Source organism: Taudactylus pleione, unplaced genomic scaffold, assembly GCF_031769625.1.
Source record: "Taudactylus pleione unplaced genomic scaffold, aTauple2 ptg000397bl, whole genome shotgun sequence".
NCBI lineage: Eukaryota > Metazoa > Chordata > Amphibia > Anura > Myobatrachidae > Taudactylus > Taudactylus pleione.
Genome location: NW_028284799.1, coordinates 6648432 through 6664718, shown reverse-complemented (window position 1 = coordinate 6664718; position 16287 = coordinate 6648432). Strand labels below are relative to the sequence as shown.

Genomic DNA, 16287 nt, shown 5'->3' with positions numbered 1-16287 from the left:
CTGGCTCAATGTTTCCCTTAGCTAATTTGTTCAGTGGGTTCGCAGTGCCTATCGACTGAATAGTGGCACTAGGCTAAAACAACGAGGCACATAATTTGTATCCAACTTTCTGGATTATTTTAAAGTATGCGGTCTTAAACTACCACTAAATGCAAAACATATTTACAAATGTTTTATACTTTCTGGAATATACACTGCTTTATGACTGCATTGTTCCCTACTGCATTTGAATAGGCTAATATTCTTTATTTTACGTCCTTCTTTCTTATATTTGACAGTTGAGGCTTTGTGCATCCAGTACAGTGGTTCATGTTTTAGTAATATAAAGGTACATATCCTATACAAAGACTGCAAAGCACAATGGGCCTGGTTGAAAGTTTATTGCTCAAAAGAAGTGTACATGGAATAAAAATGGGAATATTGATGCACATGCACGGTTGAAAGCGCCTGATTTACTACTAGTCTCCATCATCAGTGTGGGCTTGCACATACACTATACTATGTAAAAGATAGAACGCCAAACATGTCCAACACTACATAGAATGGATTTATATGTACCTGTCCTATGCGAGAACGCCCCATTATAAGCCAGTTGACTTCTTGGGTCGTAAGTGTAGATGCGATGATAATGCTTACAGCTCTGTACTGCCTGTACTCTGGTGCAACCATTTCTGAGCACACGCAGTGTAAACGTTCTGCCAATGGACATACGTTCAATCATATGTGTTAGCTCAGATATATGTTGCTGTTCTGAAATGCTCCTCTCATGCAAACCATATATCTAGCCCTTAGGTAGCCATTTTACATGCTGGAAAAAGCTTTTTCTGTATAATAAAATAAACTGCTGCCATTAACTGCAAATTGTCTAGTGTGAGCTGACAAGTATAAGCTATTGCTATATGTTATCAGTCATACAAAACGTAACTAATATGGAATGACTGCAGCATGTTCTCAGCGAGATTATAAAATACAATGAGAAACTATAAGGTTACCATGAGAAAAGTGCATGGCAAGGACAGTTTGTGTAGCAAATTGGTTGCTAGATATACTTAATGTTACTGTAATACAACTAATGTTTAATAAATAAATGGTTCCAATCATATAGATACAAGCAATCTGAAAATGGTTTCAGTCACACTTACAGCTTTCGGGGAAACATATCCCCCTGGGGCCATCCCGATGCCAGTTGAAAGTTCAAACAAGTCATTGAGTCCACTGCTAACCACAGCTGGAGTAGGTGATGGTGCAAAGGTAGCCGGGACAGAGGACGGGATAAAAGTCTGTCCAACCTGCGAGTTAAATATAGGCACAGTGAGTGTTACAAAGAAATTGGACATAAGTAAAAACTGCCCATGTATGTTGTAATTTCACCAGCCAGTATAGCTGAAAGTGTTAAAAGGAGTTGTCTATTCTAATTATTACGCTTATTCACTCCCCTTCCCAATAATAGGACTTTTACTTGGGTACCGCCACTCCTTCCCCGAAACAATTCAATGTACTCAGCAGTGTCCCAGGATACACACAGTCAGGATCCAAGTCATTTAACTTCAATAATGAAGAGATCTGACTCAGCACTAGCTGGAAACCTTAGATCCAAAGTAGTGAATCTCTACAACCTACGGAGAGAGACACCAGCAGTACTAAACGTTGATGACAGGTGGTGAGAATGCGGCCAGTAAGAGTTTGGCAAATTAACCATCTATACTTTATGTCTAACTACTTAACATCTAGATCAGTAGCAAGGCGGGACATAAATTGGCTGTTCTACCATCATGATGTGATACTTTGGCAAGCTCTAGCTGAAGACATGCTTACCCTGGCAGACCAGGTTAGCGAATGTACAAATGGCTTGAAATCCACTACTTGCCAAGCTCTGACCCAAGGTGTAAAGTCTCAATAGTATAAAGGTGTTTGAATAGAGAACCAGAGCTTGCCATAGCTCATAGACTAGTGGGTAACTATAATATAGTACTCTGTATTTGTGTATGAAGATGTGTGCAAAAAGACAATTTCAACAGGCATTCTAAGTATTTAAAAATATGAAACCTGACACTAAGGTTTTAATATGCAGAATGAACACACATCTACAATAACTGCTGCTTACTATCTTGAACACAACTTCAATGAAATTACTATTTAACAGGCAAACAGAAAATAAGTTATAATCAATAAAATTTCCATACATTTTTAAAAAAGTAGTCTAAAAGGTGCGTACACACTAGACTCATTTTTAAACTATATTGCCCATGACGACACATCGTTACAACAATTTTGTTTACGCGTCTAGTGTGTACACACTAGATCGTTAATGATGCGTGCTCGTGTGGGACGTTAACGATATCCTTGGTGGTCTGCATTTGCAGCACAATCTGGGGATATCGTTAGCGATGCCATGCTGCCGAATGCAGCATGTCCTCGCTCCTCCCCTGCCGTCATTCCCGGCATCTTCAAGTGTGTATGCACTTACCAATGCCTGCACCCTTGCCGCTGCCGATATCGCTGGGTGTACACATCATTTAGTGTGTACCCAGCTTTAGTAAGTTAAGGCAGCTAAAACTACACGGTCAGTAAACAAAAATGTTTTTGATACTAATATTTGAAAACTGTATTATTTTGAGTATTTTAGTTTTTAATAGGATTACTGGATAAATACTTTTACTGTGTTGCTTAGTATTGTAGTGAACACTCATGTTTCTATCCAGTCTCTATTTATCTACACAGCACACTGTGAAACGTGTTCCTCTATCAGAGCACATGTCCATGCCAGCTTTAGATTAAAATATTTTATAAAGCAAAGAAAAACGGATGTATATAAATTATACCAAAGTGTAAAAAACAACTTGAGGAGCTCTCTAAATTTATAAAATTCCATTTTAGCTGTAGACCTAAATAGTTTGCAGAGGACACAGTATAGTAAAAACTGAAACAGCAGGTGCGAGGGACTAGGAAATGTAAAACAATTATAATAAAGAAATGAACTGTTCCATATTAAAGATGCACATCCTGACAACTATTGCAACTGTGGCCAAGAAAGTGATAGTCATCAATTGGACTTCCCATGTTAACCATTGTCAAGAGATTTCTTATGCAATTGTTATATTTTGACAGAAAGGCGACACTTCCCGATATTGAGAAGGTAGTGATTCACTTTAACAAAAAATGGCAAATATTTATCTCACATCTAGATGATCAAAGCTCAATCTCAAATTTATAAACTATTTGAAAATACAAATTGGTATTTGTATAAGCAATTGAAGGCTTCAGGTTGTCTCCTCCCTCATTTACTATTTACCAGCTAGGTTGCACCACACCGCTAATTGTAATCTTATCAATACTGCTTCAATATGTTTTTGTGACGTAATTCTTTCTACTACCAAGCACAAGTTTTTCTGAATGACACGCCTGACTGCTCATAGGTCCCCCCTTCCAATTCCCTTCCTATTTTATTCCCCTATATAAACAACTTTTATTCAAGTGGTTATGATAACTAAGCACATATTCTGCATTTATATTGCTGGACTTTTTACGACAAAGTGTTGTCTTGTAAAACAATGTGCGTATATCTTTGTTTTTATTTTCTGATACCGTTTGTCATGTCATTTTTGTACTGTTTGTAAAAAATAATAAAACAGACTTAAAAATAAAGATGCATGTGTTAAAAGTTGAAAGCTTAAAATGTTTATGTATTTTAATGAAATTATTATTATTTTTTTTTACAGCAACAGGCTGTTTTGTCATTTCCGTGTGTGAAAGTAACAAAGCATTGTAAAGAGACAACACAATCTGTTGGCATGTTTCTGGTAATAGGGATACTTGGAGATAAAATGACAATCACAAAAGGTGGAGGATATGGAAGATGGGCTAACAAGTTCATTAAAGCTGATCAAAGAAGTTCATTAAAGCTGATCAAAGATACAATACAGCTGGTGATATTGGACAACTACCCCACAATGTCAGTATACGTCATTTAAGAAGATAAGTACAACTCCCTCAGATTGTAAATGATCATTATTAGGTAAATAGGAAATATGGTCTGAAGATTGTGCCTTTATCGTCTGTACTTATTAACAGGTCTCTGTTTAACTCGTAGATAATCCAGCCCACTGGCCTAAGTACTGAATGGGCAAAACGCTCTCAAAACAGCCAGACGGAGAAGTGTCCCCGAAGTCTGGTGAACAAGCGAAGGATAAGTTTAAAGTTTTTATCAGTCTTATGCTGCCCATCCACTAGCAGACCTGAAATTGACTGCACGATTATGACATTGTAATCGTGCAGTCTGTGCTGTGCCTATACTGAGCGAGCAGTCGTTCAGTGTAGGCACAATCAATCATCTGCAAACATGCTGAACCTGACGTTATCGTCAGGTTGTCCAGCATGTTTGCCCGATGATAGATGGCTAAACAACCAGCGGGAGCACGCATCGCTGATCGTTTTAGACATTTTTGCAAACGATTTATGAATGATTGAACAATAACGATATCGTTCAATCGCTCAACTTAATCGTCTAGTGCAGGGATGGGGAACCTCAGGCCTGGGGGCTGTATAAGGCCCCCGGAATCATTTGGTATGGCCCTCGGTGCTTTTTTTCTGCTAGCCTCATCTAGCTAGCAGTGTGCCTAGAATGGCATCCTGCAGCCAGAATCTAGGCAGCAGTGCCGCCTGGAGCATCCGTAGGACGCTTCAGACGGTCACACCACTGCTAACCTTACAGCTCCCCGGAGTATTCTCAAGATGTTGCAGGCATTGCTGTAATCCCCGGCGATTGTGGCTCCGCCCCGTGTGATGTCGCTCAAAGGGTCATGGCCTGCACCGGCCCCGTGAATAATGTTAGATAAATCAAAATAGCCCTCAGCGGAAAAAAGGTTCTCCACCCCTGGTCTAGTGGATGGGCACCTTTAGAGGATTGTAGACTTAAATCAATGAGATAAAATAGAGAAATTCAGAGAACTGCTGTATGTAAACCAAACAGCAAGAATACTGGTTTATTAAAATCCGTAAAAGCTAATTTCCCATTTATCATTACACGGTTAAAGATAACTTTTTTTTAGGGCTGCAGCATGAGTCGACGATAACCATCCCAGAAACTAAAATCATGAAACAAAAAATGACGTGTCGATGGTATGAGAAGAGGTGTATATTATATAATATTTTTAATCAATACCTTGTACCTCCAGGAAATTTAAATGTTGGAAGCCAATCTGAAATTATATTAATCCAAAATTGAGATGGTCAATGTTTCAAATAAAGTTTGCCTGTACCTGCATAGTTCCACTAAGGGCCATTACACCAAAAATACAGGTTGATTTCAAAACAAAAACAAAATAATAACATACGTTGATGTGACCCAACAATGTTGTGATGCGATGTAACAATACATCATAAGCACTGCACACATTGAATGATCCACTGTTGACGGCGCAATGTATTGTTACATGCTGCATGTAAACTGTATGGCATTGCTCGGCACACCGTCCCATCTGCTGAGCAGAACAGCAGATGGGACGATGTGATGAACAATTGATCGGGCGTACACACTATACGATGTGTACGATATGCTGTTCCGATGTGCATTGGAACAATATATCATGCAATAGATCATATAGTGTGTTTAGTAATAGCACTACTAATTAATAGGTGAATAAAATAAATAAATAATGAAGAAGGAAAATATAGGCACACATATTCCACCTATAGTGTGTCAGGTAGTATCCCAGGTTCTTACCGCTGGACTTCCACCGATCCCACCTCCAAGGTCACTTCCCAACTGGAAAACAAAAAATAGTGTCAAACAGTATAAATAAATTCGCTACTAAGTAGCATCAAAGGTGATAATGATATTTCAAAACTTAATAGCAGTACAAGGTGTCTATCCAAATTTACTGTTGAATACAAAGATAATTATGTTAAGGCACCTACACAGATCCAGGATAGAAGCTACTTAGCACAAAACTGAAAATGGCATTCCTAGGTAATGATAAAAATTCACACTAGACAAGGTGCTATTCAAGGAGGTACCCTTCCATGCTGTTGGTTTTCCTGTGGCTTTATAATTAATTTCTCAGTCTCTCTTGAAAAGCAGGGCTATGCAAGCAGGAGGATAAACCAGAAGTCGCACAGTGACTGCAGCTTTTAATTGGCCGTCCTGTTTACAGCTATATTAAAGTGGCTGAAAGTAGTCCAAAGAACGAGTGACTTTTTTTGATAACGCTAGAGTATTATAACAACAAGACTAACATTGTGAGGCATATGAAATGTTAAGCCTTTTACCATATATTGACGGTCTCTAAGTGCCAAATAAAACTATTGACAGGAGATACAAGACACTACACCATAGTTGCATGGTTGCAATGTTATTAAAGTTAAACTTTCACCAAATTTATAACTGTGCATGCAACACAAATGATAAATAGAGCAAAAATGTATATAGGTGCTTCTTTATAAACTGTGTTCTTAACTTTTAAGTGGTCTTACATATCCCATGTAATGACAACATAAAAGAAAGCAGAAAATCTGTATTTCAACCCCACGGGAAAGCTTAGAACATTCTACCTGACTGTTGAGTTTAATAAACTGACCTTGTCATAGCTGTGATGTATTTTATGTAGCACCTAAAAGAGACTGGACCAAATTTATACAGTATTTGATTTACTAATTAATTTCAAAATTGTAATCTTTTTATGGTATTCTCAAGGGAGTAAACTTACTCTAGCTGAGAACCACCTTTTGAGTAAGACAGCAATGTAGTATGTTTATTCGCATTAACTTTGGAGCCGGCTGATCCAGTATAAAAATTATAAAAGTGACAGACTTATGAAGAATGCACCAACTAAACATTTCACCTAATTTTGCCCCTATTTCCATGATCTTTAACTAGGTTCATGGGTTGAGTAAAATTTTTTTAGTATTTGCAAACCTATTTATATTGTACAGTAAAGGCTGCTATAAAGCAACCTTTATTGGTGGTGAACCTCATGTACCATGATTTTACAAAGTAACCAAAATGCTTCCAAGTCCTATTTCTTACCAATGAACTTGAGCCACTAAACCCAAAATCAGAACTTGATGTAGTCCTGTGCCAGCTTAATAGGTATCAAAGGTGTAAACATGGCTCTTGATGCTTGGATGTGGTCACTGCAGTGGCTCAGACCCAAGCCCTTTCCGGCATTCAGCGGCTATCTCAAGCCTCTTGGCAGGGAAACTGTCTGGGAAGAATTGTCCCCAGAGAGTTTAGAAGAATAAAATAAACACAATGTAGCTGTAAGCACTTGCAGTGATTTGCTGAGAAAGAAAGCACTCTTTAAATGAAGTACTTCCACTAGTATGTGTTACAAAACAAGCAGCATATCGTCTACATGCAAGTTGGAGCTGGTTCAGTGAGGCTGAAAGCATCATATAAATGAGCCAATATTCTCAGGCCTTGTATCCACTGGCGTTTGTTTTGAGCAAATGCCAGTGAAACTACATGTGAAATGCAAACATGTTTCACATGCAGTTGCTAATTGTGTTTTATTTGCGTTTAGGAAGTATGATTCCACAATGAGTTGGCTTGTGCTTAATAAATGGAGCAGGCACAAAACTCCCTAACATAAGTGATAGCGTGAGTCAGTAAGGCGTTCATTGGTAAGAATGGTTTTCAGACTCTGTGACATACCAGAGAGGAGGCCTGGGGACAAAAATAACCTAAAATCTATACTAAAGGTCGCTGCTGCATTCAATACCAAGAATTTAAAAAAGTGATACATTTGAAAGTGTTTGGCAATTTGTGGAACATGTTCAATCTGAGGATTCATTATCAAGAAAGTCAGGAGAGAAAGGTCCACACTTTCATGAACTTTAATTATCCTAAAAGACCCACTATCATCCTTAATAAAACAAGCTGATTTAATTACTCAACTTCAATTCCTGTTTGACTTTAGTTTCCCTTTAACCACTTGCTTGGCACTAACACTTGAGATGCGACCGCAGCCAGGAGTGCGTTACCTGTCCAGGTCGCACCTCATGTGTTAGTGCTGTCCTGCTGTGTTCCCCTTGTCTAATGAAGGACGCCTAGGATTGACACTGCAGTCTGTGACCATCAAAATCACTTCCAAAATTGCGCCCCAGAATGTCGTGCGAACGGCACTGTGGGGCATATGTGCCTAAAGTAAAGGTGCGAAGAGGAGAACAGTTACCCTCCGAGCAGAAATATTTTGATGAGAGAGCGGGGCAGGGGTGGGTTCTGCCCACTAAATCTTTTTTTTGTCTGTGGGAAATTAAAAATAAATAAATGCATAGTGACACATGGGGAGGTGAGGCACTAAACAGTGGGGGCCCATTGACACAGGAAGCTATTACAACTGGGGGGGGGGGGGGAAAGAGTATTGATACTGGGGATCTTTTTCAATCGGGAGGGGCTATTTCTGATGAGAGGGTGAGAGGTTATTTTATAATGGGTGCTTATAGACACGTATTTTTATAAACATATACATTTTATTAAAAAAAAATTTCAGACATTATTAGATAAAAAACATCAATATCTGAGCTGTTTTTGGTACAATAAAATTGGTCAGTTAACTGATTGAACACGGGTAGTGCTGAAGTCCCTATTTCTAGCATGTACGCCTAGAAGCAATAATTAACAATGTAGCAATAATTAACGTATTATTTGCTGCAATTCACATTCTAAGTTTCAAATACAGGATAAGCCACTTAAAACCAGCCCACCTCAAGAATGGCTTTGCGACAAAATAAGAGTTACTTTGGTAACACTTTTTATTCAAAGTCCACAGGATACCATGGGGATAATGTGGTTGGAGTGATCCAGGACCAAACAGTTAAGCTTTCAGCTCCCAGGATGACTCTGGTCCTCCACCATATACAGTATACCCCGCCCCCGGCCACAGGCATTCAGTTCTGTAAAGAAGCCCAAGGCAGGAGAAGGAAAGAGGAAAGAGGAGAAGGAAGAACAATCATACACCAGAAACACTCTCACAATATGAGTGAATCCATGCCAGAAAAAAATTACCCAATGAAGCGAAGCGCATCATGGTGGATGCCCTGTGGACTTCAAAGAAAAAGAGTCATCAATGGTACGTCTACCATAACTCTTATTTTCTTCTTCAGGGTCCATAGGGATCCACAGGGATACCAATGGGGATGTCCCAAAGCAGTTCCCCTAAGGTTGGGGGACGTTCCTGAGCAGAAAGGAAAACTCTTCGCCCAAAAGGAAGCATTCTGAGAGGCAAAAACATCAAAAGGCGTATAACCTAAAAAAAAAAAGTGTGGACGTAAGACCACGTGGTTGTCTTGTACAAATGTTCAACATAGGCACCACGATGAAATGCCCACGATTGTTCCACAGACCAAGCAGAATATCCTGTCGCTGTGTTTGGGACAGTGAGATCAGCCTTAGTGTAAACCTGGGAGATCATCATAAGTAACCATCGAGCCAGAGTTTGTTTATTGGCTGGCCAACCTTGTTCGTGAAAATCATATAACACAAAAAGAGCTACCTATTTTCTGAGAGAGTTTGTACGCTCCACATATATACGGAGAGCACGAACCATATCCAGGAAGATTTCACCTACAGAAAGATCTGAAGACTGAAAAAGCTGAAACCACAATTTCTTCATTCACATGAAGATGGAGAACTACCTTAGAAAGGTAACCCTCCCCTGTACGGAGGACAGCTCTAACCTAGTGAAAAAAATAAGAGATAGCAAGGACAAAAAAAAAATGTCTTCGCTGTCAACCTCTTCTAATCTACAGGGTCCAGAGGTTCCAATTGGGGAGCTTGTAGTCCCTTGAGAACCAAAGGCAAATCTCACAGTGCTACCAGTTTTACAAAAGGTGGCTGAACTGGGAGAACCCCCTGAAAAAAATAATTCTAATATCCGGCCAAGATGCAATTCTCTTCTGGAACCAGACTGACAGTGCAGAAACCTGCACTCTCAGGGTGGCTAGGCAGATACAAAAGTCTAACCCAGCCTAGAAAAAAATAAGTACCCGGGAAAACCTAAAACCTTAGGGTCATACTTTCTTGAGGGAACACCCAACAGAATGTCAAACTCTAACAGATGCGGGCTGAGGAAGGCTTTTGTGCCCTAAGCATCTTTTAAATCACAGAGCTGGAGAAATCTTTGGCTCTTAAGATGGAAGCCTTAAGAGCCACCCCATCAAGGACAGACGAGGTAAGTCCGGATGCAGACAGGGACCCAGCACTAACAGATCCAGCCATAGAGGAAGAGGAAACTGACTATTTATGAATAGATTCTGTGTGCTGGTGAACCAATGACATCTAGGCCAAGCAGGAGACACTAGTATTACTGTTCCCCCTTCCTGCTTGAATTTCCTGAGGATCCTTGGGAGGAGGGAAATTTCAGGAAACAGATACGCCAGCTTGAAATCCAATCTTACTTCCAGTGCGTCCCTGAAGGCGGCTGAGGGTTCCTTAGTCCTGACCCATACCTGGAGACCTTGTGGTTGTGACATGATTCCATGAGATCTATGTCTTATAGGTCCCATTTGTCCACCAGGAGTTGAAAAACCCCCAGGAGGAGAACCCACTCTCTGACATGTATATCCTGATGACTTAGGAAGTCAGCTTCCCAATTGAGAACTCCCTAGATGAATATTGCAGCAATAGCTGGAAGATGACGTTCTGTCCAAACCAGAATTTTTGTCACTTCCCTCATGGCTGCATGACTTTGCGTGCCTCCCTGATGATTGGGATTGGCTACTGTGGTCGTGTTGTCAAACTGGATCTGGACAGGCCTGCCATGAAGCAGGTCCTGTGCCATGACGAGTGCTTTGTATACTGCTTGAAGCTACAGAATGTTTATGGGCAGATAACTTTCCTGATTTGTCCGTTTTCCCTGAAAGGTGCGATGACCTGTCACCTCTCCCCATCCGCGTCCGTGGTTAAAAACACCCCATCTCGGATCCAGAATGGGCGACCTTTATCCAGATGATTCTTATGTAGCCACCACGAGAGAGAGAGAGAGAGAGAGAGAGAGAGAGACGCATGAGAAGGATCCTCTGGTACCATCTGGAGAAAATCAATTGCTGCAAAGGCTGGAGTGGAATGGAGCATATTTCACCATGTCGAGGGTGGATACCATCTACCCCAAGACCTGCATCGCTGATAGAATGGATACCCTTTGATTGCGGTGCAATTTGCGCACTTGCAATGACAGGGCCACAGTCTTGTCCTCTGGCAGAAACACCCTTTATGCCCGAGAATCCAGAAGTGCCCCCAGATGTACCATCTGCTGTATTGGAGACAGAGAAGATTTCTTCCAATCGATTATCCAGCCGTGCTTCTGTAGGCAGGCCATGTCAGTTGTAGATGGTGTTGTAGAATTACTGGAGACTATGTCATTATCAGAAGACCCATCCAGGTATGGCCGTATTCGGATTCCCTGAAGCCTGAAATAGGCAGTCATCACTGCTATTATTTTGGTGAAGACACACGGGACCGTCGAGAACCCAAAGTGCAGTGCCTAAAATTGGTAATGTTGCTTCAGGACAGCAACCCGTAGAAATTATTGGTGAGATGGCTTAAATCGGCACATGGAAGTACGCACCCTGAATGTCCAGAGAAGCCAAAAAAAAATCCCCAGGTTCCATTGATCGAAGAGTTTCCATACGGAACTTGGATACACAGATAACCCTATTGAGGGTTTTCAGATTTAGAATAGGGCGAGACCCATTCTGTTTCTGAACCAAAAATAAATTGGAATAATCATCCTTTCCCTGCTGAACCACAGGAACTGGGCTGATCACCCCTGCCTGCAGCAGGGAGTAAATGGCCTCCTGTAGGGCCAAGTTCCTGATAGATACCGATGGCGGAGTTCGTGCGAAAAACTTATGGGGAGGATGTCTCCGAAAAATGAGAGCATACACCTGAAAAACCACTTCTCTAACCCAGGCGTCTGTTGTTATTTGAGGCCAGTAGTCCTTACTTTGGAAATATACTTTTTCAATTTGCAGATTCCAGAGCCTTCTTGACCCCGCATCTGCTTTCCAGGACCTTAAAAAAAAAAAAAAGGCTCTACGAGCCACAACCAAGGCGGACGATGCTTTAGAAGCTAGGAGCCCAACATCTATTGCAGCTTCTCCCACATAGGGGCCGATTCCCTTATGTGGGAGATATATGTCAGCTGTTCTCTGGTAGAATTGGTAGAGTATCCTCCAATGTCCTCGTCCTTTCTTCAATAGCCTTGGACACCCAAGCTCCAGCTGGTCAAATAACAGCTCAATATGATGAAAATACTGCTTTAAGACATGTTTCAATTTTCCTAATCTGTAGGATCTTTAAGAGGAGATGCTGACGGAATAAGCAACGTAGTGTTCCTGACTACGTGTTACCTGAGAGTCCACGGTAGGAGGGACTTCCCACTTAGTACATTCAGTAGCCGGGAAAGGATACAAAGATGCTAATCTTTCCGTTTATCCTGGTTACTCCACGCCTCTTCCATCAGTTCAGTGAGCAGACCGTCCCCCCCCCCCCTCAGATTTAGGAAACTCAGGTTTTACCATCTTCTGGTGTTTAAATACCAGAGCCTTCTCTCTAGGAGCCGGCACATCATCCTGTATACTTAGGATTGATTTGACCACCCTCACCAAAGAAAAGACATCCACTGTATAAGGATGGTCCTCCTCTCCTGAGCTAGACTCGGCAGAAGAACCCGGCGCATCATCTGATTCCTCCGATGATGTGTCTGAATCTACATGCTGAGCAGACATAAAAAAACGAACGTCTGCTTAAGTGCCTTAGTGCCTACCAGTCTGTTCATAACAGCCGTCATACTCTGACCTGAGTAAGTATAAACATCCAACCAGGAAGGATGTATAGGAGGGACAAACATAGCATGCTTTGAGTATCCCATTAAAGTAGGCAGTGTAGGAGTAGCCAAATGATCCACTAGCTGCGTCATCACCTGGGACAAGGAGGTACCCAAGATGGCTCCTGTACCCGGGCTGGTAGACTGGACATGTGATGTGGTTTTTAATAACAGACAGCACACCAACCATCCAGTATAAAGTCCTTAGGGGACAAGCCTGCCAAACAGGATTTACCTGAAACCAGCACAGAGGCCTCAACCTCCTGTTTCCCTTTACCTTTTGCATATTCCATAATAAAAGGTAACAATGCAATGCAATGTGACAGCCTCCACAAATACTAGTAAATATGAAGTAAACAGAAAAACCCCCATCCACCTGTACAAGAGGGATGAGGAGAAAAAATAGTGATAGTTATAACTGACAGTCAGAAATAAAAGGCAGTATAAACACAGCAGCTAGCAAACAGTCACATACAATGCATATGTAATTTAGTTGCAGTAGACTCTGAATCAACTACTCAAACACAAGGCTTGGTAGGAGACAGAGCACCATATACCTGACCTGAGGGAGATGTATACAGGGAGACTGACCCAAAAACCTCCTGAGACCAAATCGCTTCAGCAGAGCACAGATAATGGACTGTGAGTGTCTCATTTACACAAGGAGGGTAGGAGGCGCGACTCAGACTCCCATAAACCTTTCATGGATCTGCGTCTGGGGAGGAGCTGCCGGGGGAGAGCTTACCTCCCCTAAGCCACATCAACCGACCGTAGCAGAAGTATCTGCTGCCGATCCCCGGCGTCAGACGATAAGGCCCCAATAGTATAGCGAGGGAGCGGACACACCGGGCCCTCATTGTAGCGGCTTATGGTGCGTCTCCAGCGCAGGAAGCAAGGACTCCTGTGTGCGATTCCCCGTAAGCGAGAAATCGCCTTACCTGACATCTCCATTCATCCGGTTGCAGTCCAGGCCCCAGCATCGCTGCTAGCAAGCTCTGCCATGACCCGCTGAAATCACCAGAGACGTTACTGGTGTTGCTGCCAATGGGAGGTAGACTGAGTCGCAGTGCATGCGTCTTAATACAGACGCTCAGCACTGCTAACTCAAACACATAGAAAATAAAAGTTTGGGACGGCCTTAGCAGTCCCCTGTTACACAGGTACGTCTGAATCCTGCCGTACGAAACGAACAACTGAATGCCTATGGCTGGTGGTGGGGTATACATGGAGGAGGACCAGAGGCATCCTAGGAGCTAAAAGCTTAACTGTTTGGTGCCTGGATCACTCCAACCACATCCCTGTGGATCCCTATGTACCCTGAATAAGAAATGTAGGGTACCATTAATGCGGTAAGGAAAGAAAACCAAGAAAGTACTGTAGTACTTACTTTTATTTTCATAATATCAAATGCTTGGTTCTGACCATAAAGACATGCACTACGAAAGAATACACTAACCACCAATAGTTGTTGCGCTCTGGGTTTAAGGTGGGCCAGTTAAGAGGGCTGGTTTTAAGTGGTTCACCTTGTACAAAAGACTAACACGGTGTGCTTATTCATCTTGAAAAAATACGTTATAGGATGACTTTACAACACTAGAATAGTGCCATTTTACTGTGAAGTTAATTAATTTTCAAATAACTACACAATCTGGCAATTAATAAATATTACACGAATATAAATATTCCAAAAGAAATATCCCAATAAAAAACAGCTGCCACTTTCAAAACCAGGGCGAATTTCTCAAACTCCTTAAAATTCAGAATAAAAACATGTTAACACAGTATGTGTGTATAGCTAGTTGAATATGTATACACTTAAATCTCTAAAACCATTGCTGAATTACAGCATAGATTGGTTTACAACAAATATTTACTTACATATAATCATATACCGTGCTTTTTTTACTGATGTTACTCAATGGTACCAAGTACAGGACAGAAACAGAAAGTCCTTCTATCAGCATCGCAAGTTAATTTTAACGCTCCTGTCTAAAACTTGCACCAACAGGCTACTCCATCCAGCTAGTTTAATGACCAGGGAGACATTCAACTGGTCACAGGACCCTCAGCACTTTAGGTTTGTTTTTCATACAAAAATAGTACTGCATATACAAATACATATAATAAAATCTTCAAAACATGCACACAAATAATTCTGGACTTAAAAGGCGCAAACTGCACAAAAAATAATGTCACTGATGTTTACATAATGACAAATAACACACCAATCTCTACCTTTACAATACAAAATAATGTGGGCAATTCAATTGTTTAAGAGAATTAACTCCCTTCTAAAGTAGCCGGGTAGCTAATTAAATTGTTTGCGCAATCAGCCCCGTGCTGCAGCATTCTCACGCTCTAATTCACGGGATTTTAAATGTTAAGAGGCTTCTCCCGTGCTAAATGCTGGACGCTATGCACTTAAGGTGCGTCCTGCACTCACGTCCAGCACCAAAGCCCTATTTTCCGTGGATTTGTGCTCGCTCCTCGGGAGGGCGCGAGCAGAAATCCATGATAAGTGCAGCCTCTGGGCTGGTCGCCCAAAACAATTGAATTAGTTCCCGGCCACCTTAATCGGGGAGATAATTCAGTTGAATCACCCCCAATAAGTTAATGTCATGTATGATGCCAATTCCTGGCTTCTTTGAATTGCTGGACATAACAGTTTTAATCAGCTGAACCAAATTATCCATATAGCTAACTAGTGGTTTATTATCACAAAAGATGAGTCAAGTTCTACCGTATCTGCTGAAAGGCTAATCCAAGACTTGTACTACATTATTAGTAAAGTAATACATTTAACAATAACAGAACTTAATGCTTAATGTAAATATCTGGAAGAAATGGTTTGAATGACAAGAGTCACATAGAAGAAAGTTGAAGCAGGCAACATGGGAGAAATAATGGCATATCTATACAAGGTTATGTATTGTGCTACAGTAATCGGTGCAAGGGAAGACAGGGGCTGTGTTTTGTCAGGCTAAGAAACTGTATGCTTTTGAACATAGTGTTCAAAGCTGAATGCTAGGGATCATGCATGTGAGCTGCCTGATGAGAGACTCTATAATGGAAACCAATAGAGGGAGGAGAGAAGGATAATGCCATTTTATCACAATACTACAGAGTTAGAACCAGTTACCCATTGCGTATCCTCTCCCATCTGCAAGGGTAGGCGGAACACAGGAGGAAAGAAGCAGAAAGGTTACTGTCAGCGAACAGACAGCTGAACTATAGAAAACAACAATCAGTGCCTACAACAGCGAATGTAACATCCCCAACAATTACCAGCTGAAAAGTGCAGATACTGCCCTGATGCCACCAGCATGAGTGCTGCTTGTAGTGTTTGGGTGAGGACAGGATGTTCCTGACACAATTAGAAACAGGATGTATTGATCTACAAAAGTCATGCTTTAACCCTTTATGAGTCAGGGAACGCAGTCACTGTAATAGTCTGGAATACTGT

At 41.3% G+C, this 16287-nt stretch overlaps 1 protein-coding gene across 2 annotated transcripts in view; it reads right to left on the bottom strand.

The window, feature by feature from the left end:
• Window positions 1-16287, bottom strand: part of AP2B1 (adaptor related protein complex 2 subunit beta 1) — a 143301-nt gene that overhangs the window by 26866 nt on the left and 100148 nt on the right. Inside the window, exons 15-17 of one of the 2 annotated variants that reach the window (XM_088446385.1) lie at window positions 15964-15984; window positions 5723-5764; window positions 1143-1289 (exon numbers count right to left, since the gene is read on the bottom strand). In XM_088446385.1, coding sequence (XP_088302511.1) covers window positions 1143-1289; window positions 5723-5764; window positions 15964-15984 — 210 coding nt within the window. The remainder of the gene's footprint in view (window positions 1-1142; window positions 1290-5722; window positions 5765-15963; window positions 15985-16287) is intronic. The other variant, XM_088446386.1, reaches the window with a different exon arrangement.